Below are 15,453 nucleotides of genomic sequence, written 5' to 3'. Positions count from 1 at the left end.
GTATATAGATATACATGTATCATGAGCAATCATCAATGAATGAGATAATGTATTTCGGACTTTGCATGCCCATATCTGGACATCAAATATCTTAATATATGATTTTTAATATTTATGTACTCCTCTTGACAGCATTTTTAGATTTATTGGTATGGTTTCTCTTAATGCAGTCCACATAAGATTTAAAATTAGTAAAATCAAAAATACTAAGTATTTCATCATTTACTAATATTTTAATCTTCTATATAAAGATGTGTCACAATCTCCGGTGCCATGATATAAATAAATCTTCATTTTTAATATATCTTTTAATTCTTCATTGAACATACATAGTGGTGATATTATCAATGACACTTTAATCCTGTGATTAATCTAGTTACTGTTTGCCTCACTCTCATTCTGACAGCGAATCGGAAGTGGGGTCTTCGACAGCTTGATGTTAATAATACCTTTTTTATTGGGCGTCTTACTGAAGAGGTTTATATGTCACAACTTTCGGGTATGCGTATCGCTGAATTTCCGGATCTCGTGTCCCACTTGAACACGAAAATCTATGGATTGAAGCAGGCCCCGCACCTGGTATTTGGAGCTTTGTGCCTTCTTGGTTTGACAAGGTCTCGTCACCTCCCCGACTGACACCTCCTTACATGTATATTGTCGGGATAATGCTCTTATTTATGTTCTTGTCTATGTTGATGATCTAATCATAATAGGTAGTGATGCCTCTCTTTTGACACCATAGTGCTCAAACTTAATGTGAAATTCGCAATTAAGGATCTTGGGTACTATCCTTTTTCTGTGGTGTTGAGGTTTGGGCGACATCTACTGGTCTTCTTCTTTCTCAACAGAAGTATGTTATTGATCTCCTATCCAAGCATAACATGCTTGATTCCAAGCCAATTTCAGCACCTCCCTCTTAATGTTGGCTCGTCTCTGACCCTGCATGATGGTGCCACACCTACTGATGCAACTAAGATCCGCTAGGTTCTGGGTGGTTTACAACAACATCTGCGCATGACTCGTCCTGATATTTCCTTTGCCATGAAAAAACTCTCCCAGTTCATGCATGCATTGTCGCAGAACCAATAGGGAGTCGTGAAGCGTCTGCTTCGCTATCTTAATGGCACTAGAGATCTTGGTGTTTGTATTCTTGCAGATACTCCTCTGACTCTACATGGTTTTTCTGATGCGGATTGATCGTCTACAGGTGCTTTTATGATTTTTCTGGGTGCCAATCCGATCTCCTGGAAATCCACTGATATTAGGGAATATTCGTTTACCTTATTTAAATTTATTTGTTTTATAGTATTCACGTGTTTCCTATTCTAGTCTTGTACTTTGATATTAAAAATAATCGAAATTAATTATTGTGGAATAATTACTAATTTTTTTGAAGTAAAATAATTACTAAAATTGATATTGCATGAAGGATTAAAACTACAACCATAGACTAAATATGAAAATTTGCATTTAATTGGTTCAAAAGGATATTTAGAAATGAGATATATTTTATTTGATTTCCACCTGGATTCACCCGTGCACAGATTCGTCTGCAAATAGAGATTGTAGATNATTTTTTTTTTTTTTTTTTTTTTTTTTTTACCATTGCATGTGAGTATTAATGCCATGACAAGCAAATGAATGAAGATTGTGAAGCATCATAAAATTTCTGAAAGACAACGTCAGCAAGAGGCCAATGACAAGGGAAAGCAAATTCACAGAACACTGGCGTCAAATGATGTTTCGACAATCACCTCAGGCGAGTCACCGGCCAGAATTACTACGTTTCTGGCAGACTACCAGGCGCAGAACGGCCCTAACTTAATCAGGTAAAACAGACAAATAAAAATGGGTAGGAATCGAAGCTAAAACGGGAAAACAAGCAAAGTTCATAGCCACGGGTTGATAGAGCAAGTCCGGCTATCATCCCATGCAACGAAACTGTTTATGTCATTTGCATGGCATCTACGAGATGAAACACACAATAAAAGTCAGAGGCAGATCACTCTAGATATGAAGTTGTCTGGGTATAGAGTCACGACCAGGGCTCGGTTCCTTGAGTTTCAGAGAAAGATTAGAAAACTTTTGAGCGACCTCTTTGCTGCTGGCACGTTGATGGCTAGAAGATATCTGGTGCTGTTGTGGGAGTGAAGTTTGTTGCTGATACAAGCTTTGTAGTCTTCCAACTTCTCTATCCAGCATTTCGTGCTCCACTGCAGAAACATCTAGAAAGTTAAATTCAGAAGAATCATACGATCTTTCAACATGTAGATAAAATCTTGCACATTAAGAATAGCCATTACAAAATTAAAGCGAAGCTATGTTTATGACTGGAATGCCTCAACTGTCAACAGCTTAACACAGAACAGCACCAACTCATACTAGAGTGTTTTTTTTTTTTTCAAATTGCCTTTTTTAACTTCTGCGATTCTTTTTCTTTGCACAAACAAATCGCCAGCAAAAATAAAAATATAGTTTTGAAGTGATACAGGAGTTGGTCGAAACAAGATTTGCAGAATACTTTAGAACAAAACACCACCTAATTGATGACAGTTGGAAATCAAAAATTATATTTTGGAATCACATTTGTTTAAACTGAGATTTTAGGATACACTTTTTTGGCATAGATTAGGACACTTTTGAAATGATTTTTCTTGTAATTTAGTCATGAAATAGATTTCTAAAAATATTTATCGCATTAAATTTTTATCTACATAAAGGGTGAATGATCATAATCTAAACTAAAAGAGATCAGGAAGAGTTTTAGCCCACAAAGTATTATCTTGCGGATGTAGACAATCATGGCCAAACCATGTAAATCTTATTTAGTGTTTCATTCTTTATTCGCTATATTTGTACTACTAAAATTAAGCAATAACAACCACCTATAAGAATAATTTGAAGGATAAAAACTTACAATACTTGATAAGCTGCTCCTGAGATAAACTTTCCAAACGTTGCTTCAGTGCCTTATTCTCCATATTCAAAATGAGATTTTGCTGGTTGAGGAATTTGAGCTCAGCAGAGACTTCAGAACTTTTTGCCTAGCATAGAAATTTTTATTTGAGATTCCGTAAGTTCAGTTACATCAGGTACTTCTCAAATACGCAGTGTAAGATTATATGTTCAGATTTGTCAGAAAAGGTGAGAACTTGCCTGTAGAGCTTGGACATTAATTTCAAGTTCAGCTATGTATTGAAGCTTTCGAACCCTTGAACGTTGAGCAAATTGCCTGTATTAGGAGGAAATTTAAGTATGCCAATCCAGATTGTTCAAATGAATTCATTTGACATCAGTGAAATTCAATGAAAAAACGAAGCTAAATGCAGTGATCAACGTAAAACAAGTCTCATAAAACCACTATAATTTTTTCTAATACCTACAAGTCTTGGACAAGTTGAAATGGAAAATAGGATTGACACATGAGATTTCCATGAGTACGATATTACTAATTATACTCTGTGTGCTTATCTATTCTGTAAAAGTGAGTTACATACTGCTTGGCACGTTTTGTGTCGGTTTCTGATGATGAAGACATGGCCTGGGATGCATCCTTTTTCTCATAGGCAGCACCTTTTGGATCCTGTGCACCAGTTTCAACGGGATCTTGTTTCTCAATTGAAGGAGATGAATTCCAATCAGTATCTTGCGAAGTGCACAACGACGCTGCATTTGGAACAATGGGATTGCCCCTAAAAGTAGGATGCCCATGAGCAGGTGTAAATGAACCAACAGGTGTATCCCATTTCTTGTTCATGATTATTCCCAAAGAAATAGGATCTGTATAAAAAGAACTGAGCTGCATATCACCATAAATGTCATTATCTTGAGATCCCCAAGAAGGCAATGGAGATAGAATTTTCAATTTGTTATCATCTTGACCAATGTAATTCATGCTTCCAAAATGAGTTGCGTCTATATATGCAAATGAATCACTTGATGAGCGGCGATGACCTCCTTTAGATACAGGGGTCTCTGGCTCATTAAGGAGATCATCGAGCCATGATGGTTGTTCTTCCATTAACACGCTTTCCGAGGAAGTGCGTTGATGGTGCGGATTTGCATCCCTCGGCTTAGGAAGAGCTTTTGAACCAATCGTTGAACCAGGGATATACTCAGTATACGCTGGAGATATGCTAGGAAATGGAATTTTAGGGGGAAGCAAGGAATTCTTTCCGTTGTACATCATACTTCTAATGGTGGAGGGTCCCTTGGAATTCGCCATAAACGAAGTTGCTTCCTGTAACAGATGTCATTATATAATTTTGAATATATTTTAAGAAAGAAAAGTGATAAAGCAGGAGTTTCATATAAATACACTATCTCAAATTGATAATAAATCATAATAGAAAAAGGAAAGCATCAGGAAAATGAAACAAGCCCAACATAATGCAATCTTGGCGCAAATTCCTCATTTATTGTGAAAAGGAAGATTCAGTACAATGAGATGCTCTTATTCACAAAATAAACATCCTCAACCAATCCAAAGACTCCCACAATGCTTAAGAATTACCATTTAGAAAAATGGGTGAATGCTCGTTGCCGGGATAAGATCCAAGCAGGAACAGTTTTATAATTGTTCTCAAACTTAAAATAGGAAAACATGTTTTAGCTCTACCAAAAACACTAACCATTATACTGAAAGTGGTGCTCCACTCTGAGACCTCCTGGCTTCCTCTAATAGGAGTAAGGATGACAGTTTTTTGAGTAACATATATTCTTCAAATATATTATCACAAGTTAATAACTCTTACCGGAAAAAATAATTACACAGTTTTTCGAGTAACATAATTTAATATATTTTCATGAGGGTAGAACGGTCGTATTGTTTCATTATCCACATTTAAGAAATGATATAAATAAAAATATTTGCTAAAACGGATCGGGTTTGAATTGGGTCCTGTAAAACCTTTTACCCGACCCAAATCCATACGCATAGAAGAATCAAAACCCTTACCAGCCCCAGTACCCATTTAATATACCCAAACCCACTCCAAAAAGGATGGATCCGGTCGGATCCGAGTCCTACCCGGACCCGTTGTCATCCCTAAATGAGAGCAACCAAAAAATATTTATGGCATTCAGAAGCATCTGACATTCAGGGCATCATACTGAATGTGTCTCATTCAAATGGTCATTCATCATTCAGTAAGTGAGCCGACCCTGAAATTCGAAAATGTTAATATTATTTATGACTGAAAATACCTCAATAATATTACCAATAAAACTATAAAAGTGACTTTTTCCATAAGCCAAGTCACAAAAAAAAATCACTTTCTAAAACTTATCTTCTTTCACCAGTCCCAAATAGTTATTATGTCAATTTTGTAAGTTCACCCCTTTTCCTCAGTCGCATTTGTTCATAACAGCATGGATTTACTCGTGCATGCCGATCGAACTCGGGAACAAGCATTGAATTACCAATTGTGGGGCGAATTGGAAATAAATGGATGCTATCCTTCAATAATCGCAAATAAAGATCACGGAAATAGCGTAAATAACGAAAATAGCAACACAGAATTGAAGAACAAAATATTTAGCTACGCCTTTCCTCGGAAGTCTTCATTTTCTTCGAACGATAGCTTTTCTCTACTTGACCTTTATCTTTTGTTTCTCACCACCTTCCTCTCTCTTGACCCTTCATAGAGAAATGAGTAAATACATGGAATAGAGTTTGTGCCAACCTAGCATGAGATGTTCTTGTCGTATTTACCGTCTTTTTTTTTTTTTTACCATTTTAAGCTTTTTGAAACAAAAACAATTCTCACATGGCACGTACCAATACACTCCCATTGCCTCACCCCTTAAACGCATAGCATACATGAGAAAAATCGCATTTCATTTTTCAGAAGTGAGTAGTGTTCGAAAATAAAAGTGAAAAACTGAATTTTTTTAAACAATAATATTTGTTAAATAATTTATTCTAATATTAACTTTATTAAAATGAGCAGAAACAAAAACAAAATTTGGGGTTAGGAAGCACAAACCTGATTTTTTAAGTGAAAAGTGAAAATCAATTTTTTTTTTAGATTGTAACACTCCTAAATTCATCTTAGACAAACAAAAACCTGAGCTTTCACATAAATTGACACGATAAACCCATGAGTAAATTGACAAGATAAACCCATGAGTTACTCTTACATGGGATAGATGATTCTAAATACAAGACTGATTAACAAGCTTGCAAAATAAAAGAATAGCCTTGGTCCTAAGTATGAACCATCGGATGGTCTTAAGCATGAACCATCGGACGGCCATAACAAGATTTTATGGCCACTGAATGCTGGTAATATTAGAGACTGGGCCTAGAGGGTTCTAGTGGCTTGGGCCTTTGCAATCCGATATGATACAATCCAAAGACTCCTATATTGAAGGTTTGTGCTAGGAGAGCCCACAAATGGGGGGAGAGAGAGAGAGGAGAAAATGTAAAAGTGAGGGGGATTTTGTTGCTGGGGTTATGCAACCCAATGCAAAATTCTAATCTAAGTTTTGTTAATTTAGCTACGGACCAGAGGAATTGTACTTCAGTTACCAATATTCTTCTTGTTCCTTGGGGCCAATTTTCTGGAAAGCGGACCGGTAATTTCTTTAATACATTTTTAGTAAATGTTAAACTCCATTGTTTTGATCAATATTCTTAGTATTCATTGCATTGGCGAGATATCCAAAAGGTATAGCTGGCGGTAACGGTGTAACTCTAAATTTTAAACCGTACAACTCAAACACTACGTTTCGATTACTCTACCCAATAAGAACAATTATTACATCCAACAATCTCTTTCAATAATTGTACTCTTTGCAATCAATGAGAATCGAACCCGTGAACTTTGGCCTGATACCAATGGATGGTAGGACTGAGCAGTTGATGCTTTACCAAAAGCTATAACTGGTGGTAACGATGTAACTTTAATCTTCTAAACCGTAAAACAACTCAAACATCACGTTTCGATTGTTTAACCCAGTAGAGACAATTATAGCACCCAACACATTTCTAACAGATTTAGTACTTACACAAAGTCTCAATGCCACAATGAGGTAGAAGGATGAGGATACTTTTCATCTCAATACTTACATCCTGCAAACATAAGACTTGTTTACTTTGTAAAAGAGTGATTCTCTGTCGTCTTTAGTCTATTCAATAATGTTAAAATGGTCGACCACATTTACTCTATACACCCCAATGGCACAATCAATAAATTATNTATTTGATATGATGTCCACTTCCATGCCCACCAATGAACCAATGAGGCGACACTCATCTGTTAGATGCACAATTTGGATATGTTTCATCACATCTAATATGTGTGTGTCTCATTAGTGAATACGGAGGTGGACACGGTGAGTGGACAACGTATCAAAACTGTACACACACATATATATAAGCTGCAGCCAAGGATGAAACATTATGTGATTCAGATTCAATTAGAACAGCATATCTAAAACAATCCAAGAGGAAAATGGAAAACCGGTGTTTAGTTACAGATATTAACAGCTCAGCCAGAACCTCAATAAAAATTAATCAAACGCCAATTTCAGAACAAAAAACACAGCAGACAAACAGTAAAACCACTCTTTAAATGTTTCTATTCATGAACTCATTAGTTCAAATTTAAAGGCTCAAAATGGAATCTAAAATAGTATTATACCACAATTTACATTCAAATGGTCACATACATAATCCCACTTTGTAACGTGAACCAGAAACTTATTCACTACCAATGACCCCAAAAGCTTTGCAACTTCCCAAGCTACCAAAAACCCAAAAAATTAAAACAAAACAAGGGAGTCATTCCAACAGGCTATCAACATTATCAAGAACCCATTATCCTACAAACTCCAGGAAACACAAAATCAAGCTTGAATTAATTCCCCAACAAATCCCACTTCAAAGTTCCACTGCTGATCACTCGTAGACACACACACACGCAAACGAAGAGAGAAACTTTCCAGCATCCACATTCTCATCATAATCCCACCAACAACAATCAAGATTCAATCAAACAAAAAACGAACTCGGACCAAATTGATCAAAAATTTGAGCATGAAAGAAAGCCCACCTTCAAGAACCACGAACAGAGATATTGACAATGCGATTTAGAATGAATCCAGAAACAAAAATTCTCAATAGCTCAACGAGTTTAGCTGGCTTCTTCCTGCCTTTCTCTCTCTAAACTGGTAGCACCCAGTTGACGTTTACGGTGAAAAAGGTGTTGGAATTCGGATTAGAGTTTCTTTGACAGCCCATTATGCGATGGTTTCGTTGTTTTTATGGCTTTTTGTGCCATTTTTTTTAACAATTTCAAAGCAACACATTAAAAACCACTATCAAGCACATCTCTTCAAATCAAATCTATCACTATATAATATATATAATATAAAGTTTTTATTTTATTTCAATATGTCTGAAGTAAATCTTCATCGATTATTTAAGTAAAAATTGGTTTGATAATAATTAATAACTCTTATCTTTCCATCTTAATGCCAATAAAATTAGTTAGTAATGAAATATTCGAAAAACATTTTTACAACACATGGTCGGATAACTAATGAATTATTCAAAAAACATTTTTACAACACATGGTCGCGTATCCGAAAAACTTCAGCGATGCTACATTAGCACTATGCTTATTCAAAACAAAACAAAAAAAAAAAAATCCTTGGATCATATGTCTCGTGTAATTTATTGGAGTCTACTCCATTTATCGGGATATAACGACTTGGATTTTGTTCAAGCTGCGTTAGGAGTAATTTAGCCGTAGACAAATGCATCCATTTTTCAAATCAAAACCAATTTGTAGTTGACAAATTAAGAACAGATTTATGTAAACCACCTAGCTTAGCTAATCAAATAAAAATTTTGTGCAATAGGTTGGTTTGGTTGGCTAAAGGAACATTTGTTCACAGCTGACTCGCACTAACACATGCAAAGCGTACCTACCAGTTAAGAACTGTAGGGATCAACAAAATCTAAAGGTTCGGATTAAATTTCAATCGATTTTTATTAATTTATTTGTTTTACGATTGGATTTTGAGTCACATTAGTACGAATGTGTCCGAAAATAAAAGGAACCATCGTAACCAAATACTTGAGTTGTGCCTTTGTGAAGAGGGTGAAGTTTGGTGCAAGAAAACATGAATTTGGCACTTGGATTATATAGTTGCATTTATTCTTCCACAATAATTTATAAAAATTTCATAAATGAAAAATCTGAGTTGGTATGAGTGTATGTGCCTGTATTATACATATTTTCTCACCAAAATCCGATTTTTTTTTACATGAAAATTTTTTGTGGTGCACAAAATGCATCGACATGGTAATTTTTATGGTATTTGATATTACATGGTCGAGTATATTGGATGTTGATTGCTCAACTTTTGAGCTCAACAGAGAATATATCAATTGTCCTTAGCTGAGTTGTAAAGCATTTCAATAATTCTAAATGAAAATATACTTTTAGACAGACTAGAGTGGCTTCAAGCCATTTTATTTATAAAAAATAATTAACGAAAAACTTTAATTTAAAAATATTGCATATCGTTGAACCCAAAAAGATTCTAATTTTGACCGAATTTCCCCCTCAAAGGACACACATTCACATTGATTAGAAACATTAAATTTTAATAAAAACATGGCAATTCATTTAATGCCTATATAATCATAAAAGTGATATTATTTGTAGAGTAAACTAAGTTGTTTATATTGACATAAATCAAATTGAAATAAATGCAAATCAAAGACAATATATCATGCTAATTGTATTTTCATCATTCTGGATTGATCTTGACTGGCCACAACGCTGAAAATCTTGACAGTGGTAAGCCTTGTTCTTCATAAATTTGACTTTGTTTTCCTAGATAAACATCGAGCTTGCGGCATCTAAAAGGAGTGCTTTTGCTGTCATCTTAATATATGTAAGAACCAAACAAAACACACTTTATTTTCTCAGAAGTTGATATAGCTCAATTCTTCGTGTCTTTGGTCAATTTGTATTCCTCTTCCTAAAGGACATTTTTAGCAGTATAACAGGTAACAACATTACCAGGTGGGGTATATTGAGGTGCATCCATTCTCCAAAAAACTAAGTTAACTATGAGTTGGTCGTATTTATAACCATAAAAATGAATCATACAACATCCTAAATTATGTAAGTAGACCTTGGTTTTTACAATACCGGTAAAAAAATTTAGGGGATTCCTCGATATTCTGAGCTACACAACATCATCAAGTTATTGTACATGTAATTTAATCATTTGCCAAGAAACTGACCCTAGAAGCACAAGGATGCGACGACAAATCTCTCCTAGTCGCATTTGATGTTTCGGTAAATCCTCCTCACAAACAAGCTTGAGCCTAAATAACCAACTGCGCCTGCAAGTACGTGATTAACACCCACGGTGAGTAAATGTTACGCAAAGGATCATGTTTGCATAAACTCCTAATGCATATGAATTTATGAACTGAACTGGAGATGAGCGGGGAAAGGTAACCAGTAAAAACACACACCCACACACATATGAATTCATTTATCGCCTTTGAAATTCATAAATTGAGTTGAATGCTCATAACATACGCAAAGAATTCCCAGACCAAGGCAAAACATCAGTGTGTAACCAAAATAGAAACTCGTCTGAAAGAACCCTGACATTTTTGTCTTCATGGAGTAGTAATATATAGAGTACAAGTACACATAAACTGCTGTTGAAGCTGCAGAGCAGAAGGAAGTCCACTGCCAATGATAATTCTCAGCATTTACCAGGAAATATGTCCCCACAATAGTCACACAGACGGTTACAATCATAAGAATCAGGAAAACCAGAAGCATAAAACCGTAGACATAGTACACCTGTGAAAAAGATGCAACAGGGAGATGATTTAAGAGGAAGATATAGAGTGATATGACAGCTTTCAGTAAGCATGAGAAAAAATCAACTACCCGTGATGAAGTTTGTGATAAGGAACCTCTGAATATTAGACGAAGTATCAGTATTTTTTACAACACAGCAGGAATCATGTCACTTTGGAATTTACTTGAGTTGATCCAAGTGTTTTTCTTCGATTCCACTTAACTTTTCACTCATTAATGTATATTTTTCAATCCTTCGAAAAAATATCCCATTGTTCTTTTCTATCATAAGAAAAATGACCAAGGCACCAGTGGATTCTGAAAATTCAATCCTCCCCCAACCCCATCCCCGCTACCTCTAAAAAGATGAGGATGAAGATGCCACATTATCCACTTCAATAAGGATAGAAATAGATCATCACTCTTGCACAAATTCGATTTACAAGTTTTAGATTTCCAAGGTATTTAGTAGTTGGAGACAGCTAATCAATTTTGCTAAGATATTATACCATACTACAATTGTGGACAGATTATATCAAAGAAATATGAAGACAAAAACATTGTATTAGCTGCGTAAACAATGGATTTTTTTTCTTCACAATTGCCTCACTATATACAAGACTAAACGGGACTAACTTTAGTGACAGAATATTAGCTATCCTAAAATAACTCAACACATAAGGTATAAAATATTTCTTAATAATTATGTACAAATAACTGATTTTATTTCCATTTCTCAACAACACTAATTACTACCTGCTCCACCACGCCCCAGAGCAGAAGAGAAGCAGAATGCAATCCAAAATTGAGGCCAAAGCACTAAAATCCAATAAAAATTATAGGTGCAAGTCATGGAAGTTATTAAAAACACGAGGTGCAAGACATCTAAGAAATGCCAATTCTATATAGCTTCAAATTTAATTGAGATCACCCAGTGCAATTGGTTTTCAATTCAATATTCTTCAGCTGATCCCATAAGCAGTCAAAGGAGCAGGCATAAAAATTTCAATTAAATTATTGATTTACAAGAATAACAGTCAAGTTACCTTGTAATTCCAAAAGGAAGTGAAAACAAAATACATCTCGATGAAAATGCTACCAAAAGGAAGCAATCCCCCCATCATAGATACTACAGAAGGTTTTAAATACCACTTTTTCTCTGGAATTGGTCGAGGAATGGTCTTTACACGGCATGGATTGTTAGGAGCACCGCTCCAGTTTCTTCCAATAACTGTACCCAGAAGTACCAAGGGAAAAGAAATAAAAGCCCATATGACAAAAACAATGACCATAGTGCCAAAGGGAATGGCTGCTAGGGACCCATAAAATATGGCAACAGTGTTCAAGATGAATCCTATCCCGAAGCACATGAAAGGGAAAAATGAAGCTGTGAGAATAATTGATTTGATCCAGTTTTTACCTGCAATAAGATAAGAGCAATAAGTATATATTTACGAGTACCACTAAAAAAATACATTCTGATTTAAAAAATTCCAAGACATAAAAGAAAAGGAAAGTGAAAAAAAGGGTCAAAGAAACAGGGGAAGCTGTAAATACCACCAAGGCGCAAGTACATTCCACCACTGACATAGCCTGAAATGAATGATGTGAAGGCATAACATACTATAAAAGTAGTGACTATTGCTCCTCTCCTGATCGAAACATACAGAAAGAAATGTCAGAGAAAACAATCAAATGCTAACACACGTTTCCACATAAAGAGAAAGAACGAATCAATAAATCATCTAGGCTGCCGCTTGAAATAGCAGCCCTGAGTTCATCAGAACTCTCAGGAGAGAGGTTCTTGTAGAAAATTGAGGAACAGGAAACAACACTACTTCGTCAATTAAAATCAATTTTTTTGAGAAGGGGATAGGGTATCAATTTTTGAGAAGGGGATAGAGGGTAAGATGCAGATTGGAAATTTTCAAACATACCCAATGTAAAGCATTCCCACAATAGCAAATAAGATGACAAGTAAAACCAGCATTGCTAGTTGTGCACCAGTGCCAACAAGAGCGGAAAGTAAAGCTAAACTGAGAGGGGTACGAAATACATCTCCATGAACAAGTTTCCAACCAGACTCTTCACTGGCGTCTCTTTCCTAAAGATGTCGAGTTCTAGGATATCAACAATCACTTAAAAATAAATAAACAAATAAATGGGATGAAGCGCCAAGAATATTACCAGAGTTTCTAAATCATCATCCTCGCGGGCATATTTAGCATAATCATTTCGCAAAGTTCGCATCAATATCATTGACACTAGACCAGTAAGGAACATAACCATCATGAAGGATTTGAAGATGGAGAACCAATATATCTGCAAGAAAATAGTTGAGATCATAAGAAAATGCTAATACTTGTGGCGTAAACTTTAGGACCTTAATAGTCGTGGTTATAAAAAATAGTAAAAACGAATGGGCTGAACTACTAGAAGTGGCAAATTCCACAAGCAAACAAAACCAAAATTTACATTATTTTCTCAAATAAAATGGCCTCTGAAATCATTCACTCCAGATTACTACCTAGATCAGACCATTACATTATTTTTGCAAATGAACATACACTAAAATTATTTATTTGAGATAATATTCAAGTCAGGATGTCAATGCTACCTGGTGCTCAAAAAAGGGATGGTCGAGGTAGACATCAAAACGACGAGCAAAAGACATATCTGTTGGAATCCATTGCACAGAATATGTCATATCCAATGTCCTTCCCACTTCCAATGGTTTTGGGTTCTGCTGAGTAAGGTTGACTTCAATAATCTACAAGATAAAGAAAGTTAGAGAAGCACTTAAAAAATCTAAAAAATTTCAAGACAGATTTTAAGCAGCCACAAACTTGATTTTTGTTGTACTTCACGGTAATGCTTTTATGCGTGTAGAGCGTGTGCTGATTATCACCTTTTCTTTTGGAATGGAACTCACCAACATATCCTGTAAAAAACAAGTGATGATGAAATATTGGACTAGCATGGTTCAGAAAACAATTTATTGAGTACAGAATCCATGGAAACCTTACCCCATAAAGGCAAATCATCTGAACTCGTGGTCAGCACATCAGCAAAAACAGAAAACAAGAATGGGATTAGATAGCTGATATCAAACTCTTGTTAGAAACTAAACACTTATGTTAGGGGTATTACGGCCCACGAACACCCCGTTGCCCAATAACCACATCATAATGCAATCCATAACTCGGGACCATAACAGCTTAAAAGCATTAAGCAAATGAAAAAGCACTCAAACAATGGGGAATGTCAATCTTGGGCCATGTTCATGAGTGTGAGTTGATCTCAGTTTAGTTCAGTGTTGGTAATGAGTTAAATATTCAAAGTTTCATTTTGATCAACAATCAGTAAGTAAAGAAGTTTCAAAGCGTGTCACAACTACATTATTCTGTAAAGAAACCATGTACCACCCAATGCCTTGAAAATAATCCATCTCTCTTAAATACGTAAGATCCAAAATTTGTAACATCTGCTGCATCAAGTACAGACTAAAGGAACCTAACTACTCTCCATATGTTGTTATCAGATTGTACCAATAGCTTGCAAGCAACAAAACATAGTATGAGGGAAGAGATGAGACACCAGCGTCAGATAAAGGTGCAATAGACACCGATGCAGAGAACGCTACAGGTTCTAATATCAAGAATCCATATCTTGTAAATAAAAATTGTCGTGTGGAAGTAAATTTAGCACATGACATTGAATTTGACAGTTAAAATTAATCAATCCTAGAATAGGTGATAGCAAATTACCCATGAAAAATTCAAACCAGTAATTCCTGTCAATTGCATCTTTGAATTGTGTGGCTTGTGCTTCATCAAGTTCAATCTCACAAATGATAATCTTATCCACAGGCTCTGCCAAATGGAAATAAAAAACTTCACTGACTGTCTAAACAACACCTGAATACCCGAATTTGTGATGGGTTCAGGATATCCACGTACATACTTTGAAATTTTATATTAATCCGGCTGTCAATAAGCTCATTTCCACCCAATACTTCTCCAAGCCCACCCCATTTGTGCGCAGCATTGCCTGATGGATGACAAAATGGAAGACTGTGAGAACCCGAAATTTTCGAATACAATCAAAGGGATGAGACAAATTCATTATGCATGAAATGTCCCTTGATATACCAAAGTGACTCTTGGTGTGCATGGATGAATTTATTATGAAAGAGATGACCCTTGATATACCAAAGTGACTCTTGGTGTGCATGGATGAATGAATGAACACAATTAATACTTGCTTGGAATGCAAGGGGTTGGCCATGAGGAAGTTCAAAGGGCAAAATCTCACCTATAAATACACCATTGTATGTTGAAGAGACCACACCTAAAATCATCACAAAAATTCATCCCTCTCCTCTTCTCTCCTCTACTCTCCATTTCGACGTCTAAGGCAAGAAGAAAAAGGGGGAAGGCTTCGTGCAGTCCGAGTGATCAGAAGATACGTCGAAATGCTGCTGGATTTGCTTCATAAATCTAGGCAAAATACTGCAAGGTTTCGGTCACCGTCTGACCGAAATTCAACGGGAGTTGTACTTCAGGACTTGGCAATTTCGAAAACTACACCTTCGAATTCGGTAAGTGGG

General features: G+C 35.7%; 2 protein-coding genes across 2 annotated transcripts in view; both read right to left on the bottom strand.

Annotated features, from left to right (window-relative positions):
• Positions 1–1,697: 1,697 nt before the first annotated feature.
• On the bottom strand, positions 1,698–8,328 carry LOC140988766 (uncharacterized protein At4g06598-like). Its single transcript, XM_073457833.1, has 5 exons — positions 8,058–8,328; positions 3,498–4,240; positions 3,157–3,232; positions 2,918–3,044; positions 1,698–2,213 (listed from the first exon to the last, which is right to left on the bottom strand). Exons 2-5 carry the CDS (start codon positions 4,223–4,225, stop codon positions 2,008–2,010), a joined length of 1,137 nt encoding a protein of 378 aa, XP_073313934.1. The 5' UTR covers positions 4,226–4,240; positions 8,058–8,328; the 3' UTR covers positions 1,698–2,007.
• A 1,792-nt stretch (positions 8,329–10,120) lies between these two features.
• The window catches only part of LOC140988662 (transmembrane 9 superfamily member 1-like), an 11,332-nt gene continuing 5,999 nt past the window's right edge, over positions 10,121–15,453 (bottom strand). Inside the window, exons 3-13 of the mRNA XM_073457700.1 lie at positions 14,808–14,921; positions 14,612–14,716; positions 13,871–13,888; positions 13,691–13,785; positions 13,462–13,614; positions 13,032–13,166; positions 12,782–12,948; positions 12,402–12,496; positions 11,891–12,264; positions 10,572–10,844; positions 10,121–10,370 (exon numbers count right to left, since the gene is read on the bottom strand). Of these exons, the coding sequence (XP_073313801.1) occupies positions 10,302–10,370; positions 10,572–10,844; positions 11,891–12,264; positions 12,402–12,496; positions 12,782–12,948; positions 13,032–13,166; positions 13,462–13,614; positions 13,691–13,785; positions 13,871–13,888; positions 14,612–14,716; positions 14,808–14,921 (1,598 nt within the window). The 3' untranslated portion in view covers positions 10,121–10,301. The remainder of the gene's footprint in view (positions 10,371–10,571; positions 10,845–11,890; positions 12,265–12,401; positions 12,497–12,781; positions 12,949–13,031; positions 13,167–13,461; positions 13,615–13,690; positions 13,786–13,870; positions 13,889–14,611; positions 14,717–14,807; positions 14,922–15,453) is intronic.

Source organism: Primulina huaijiensis, chromosome 11, assembly GCF_012295235.1.
Source record: "Primulina huaijiensis isolate GDHJ02 chromosome 11, ASM1229523v2, whole genome shotgun sequence".
NCBI classification, from domain to species: Eukaryota; Viridiplantae; Streptophyta; class Magnoliopsida; order Lamiales; family Gesneriaceae; genus Primulina; species Primulina huaijiensis.
This window is presented reverse-complemented; position numbering and strand designations above follow the sequence as displayed.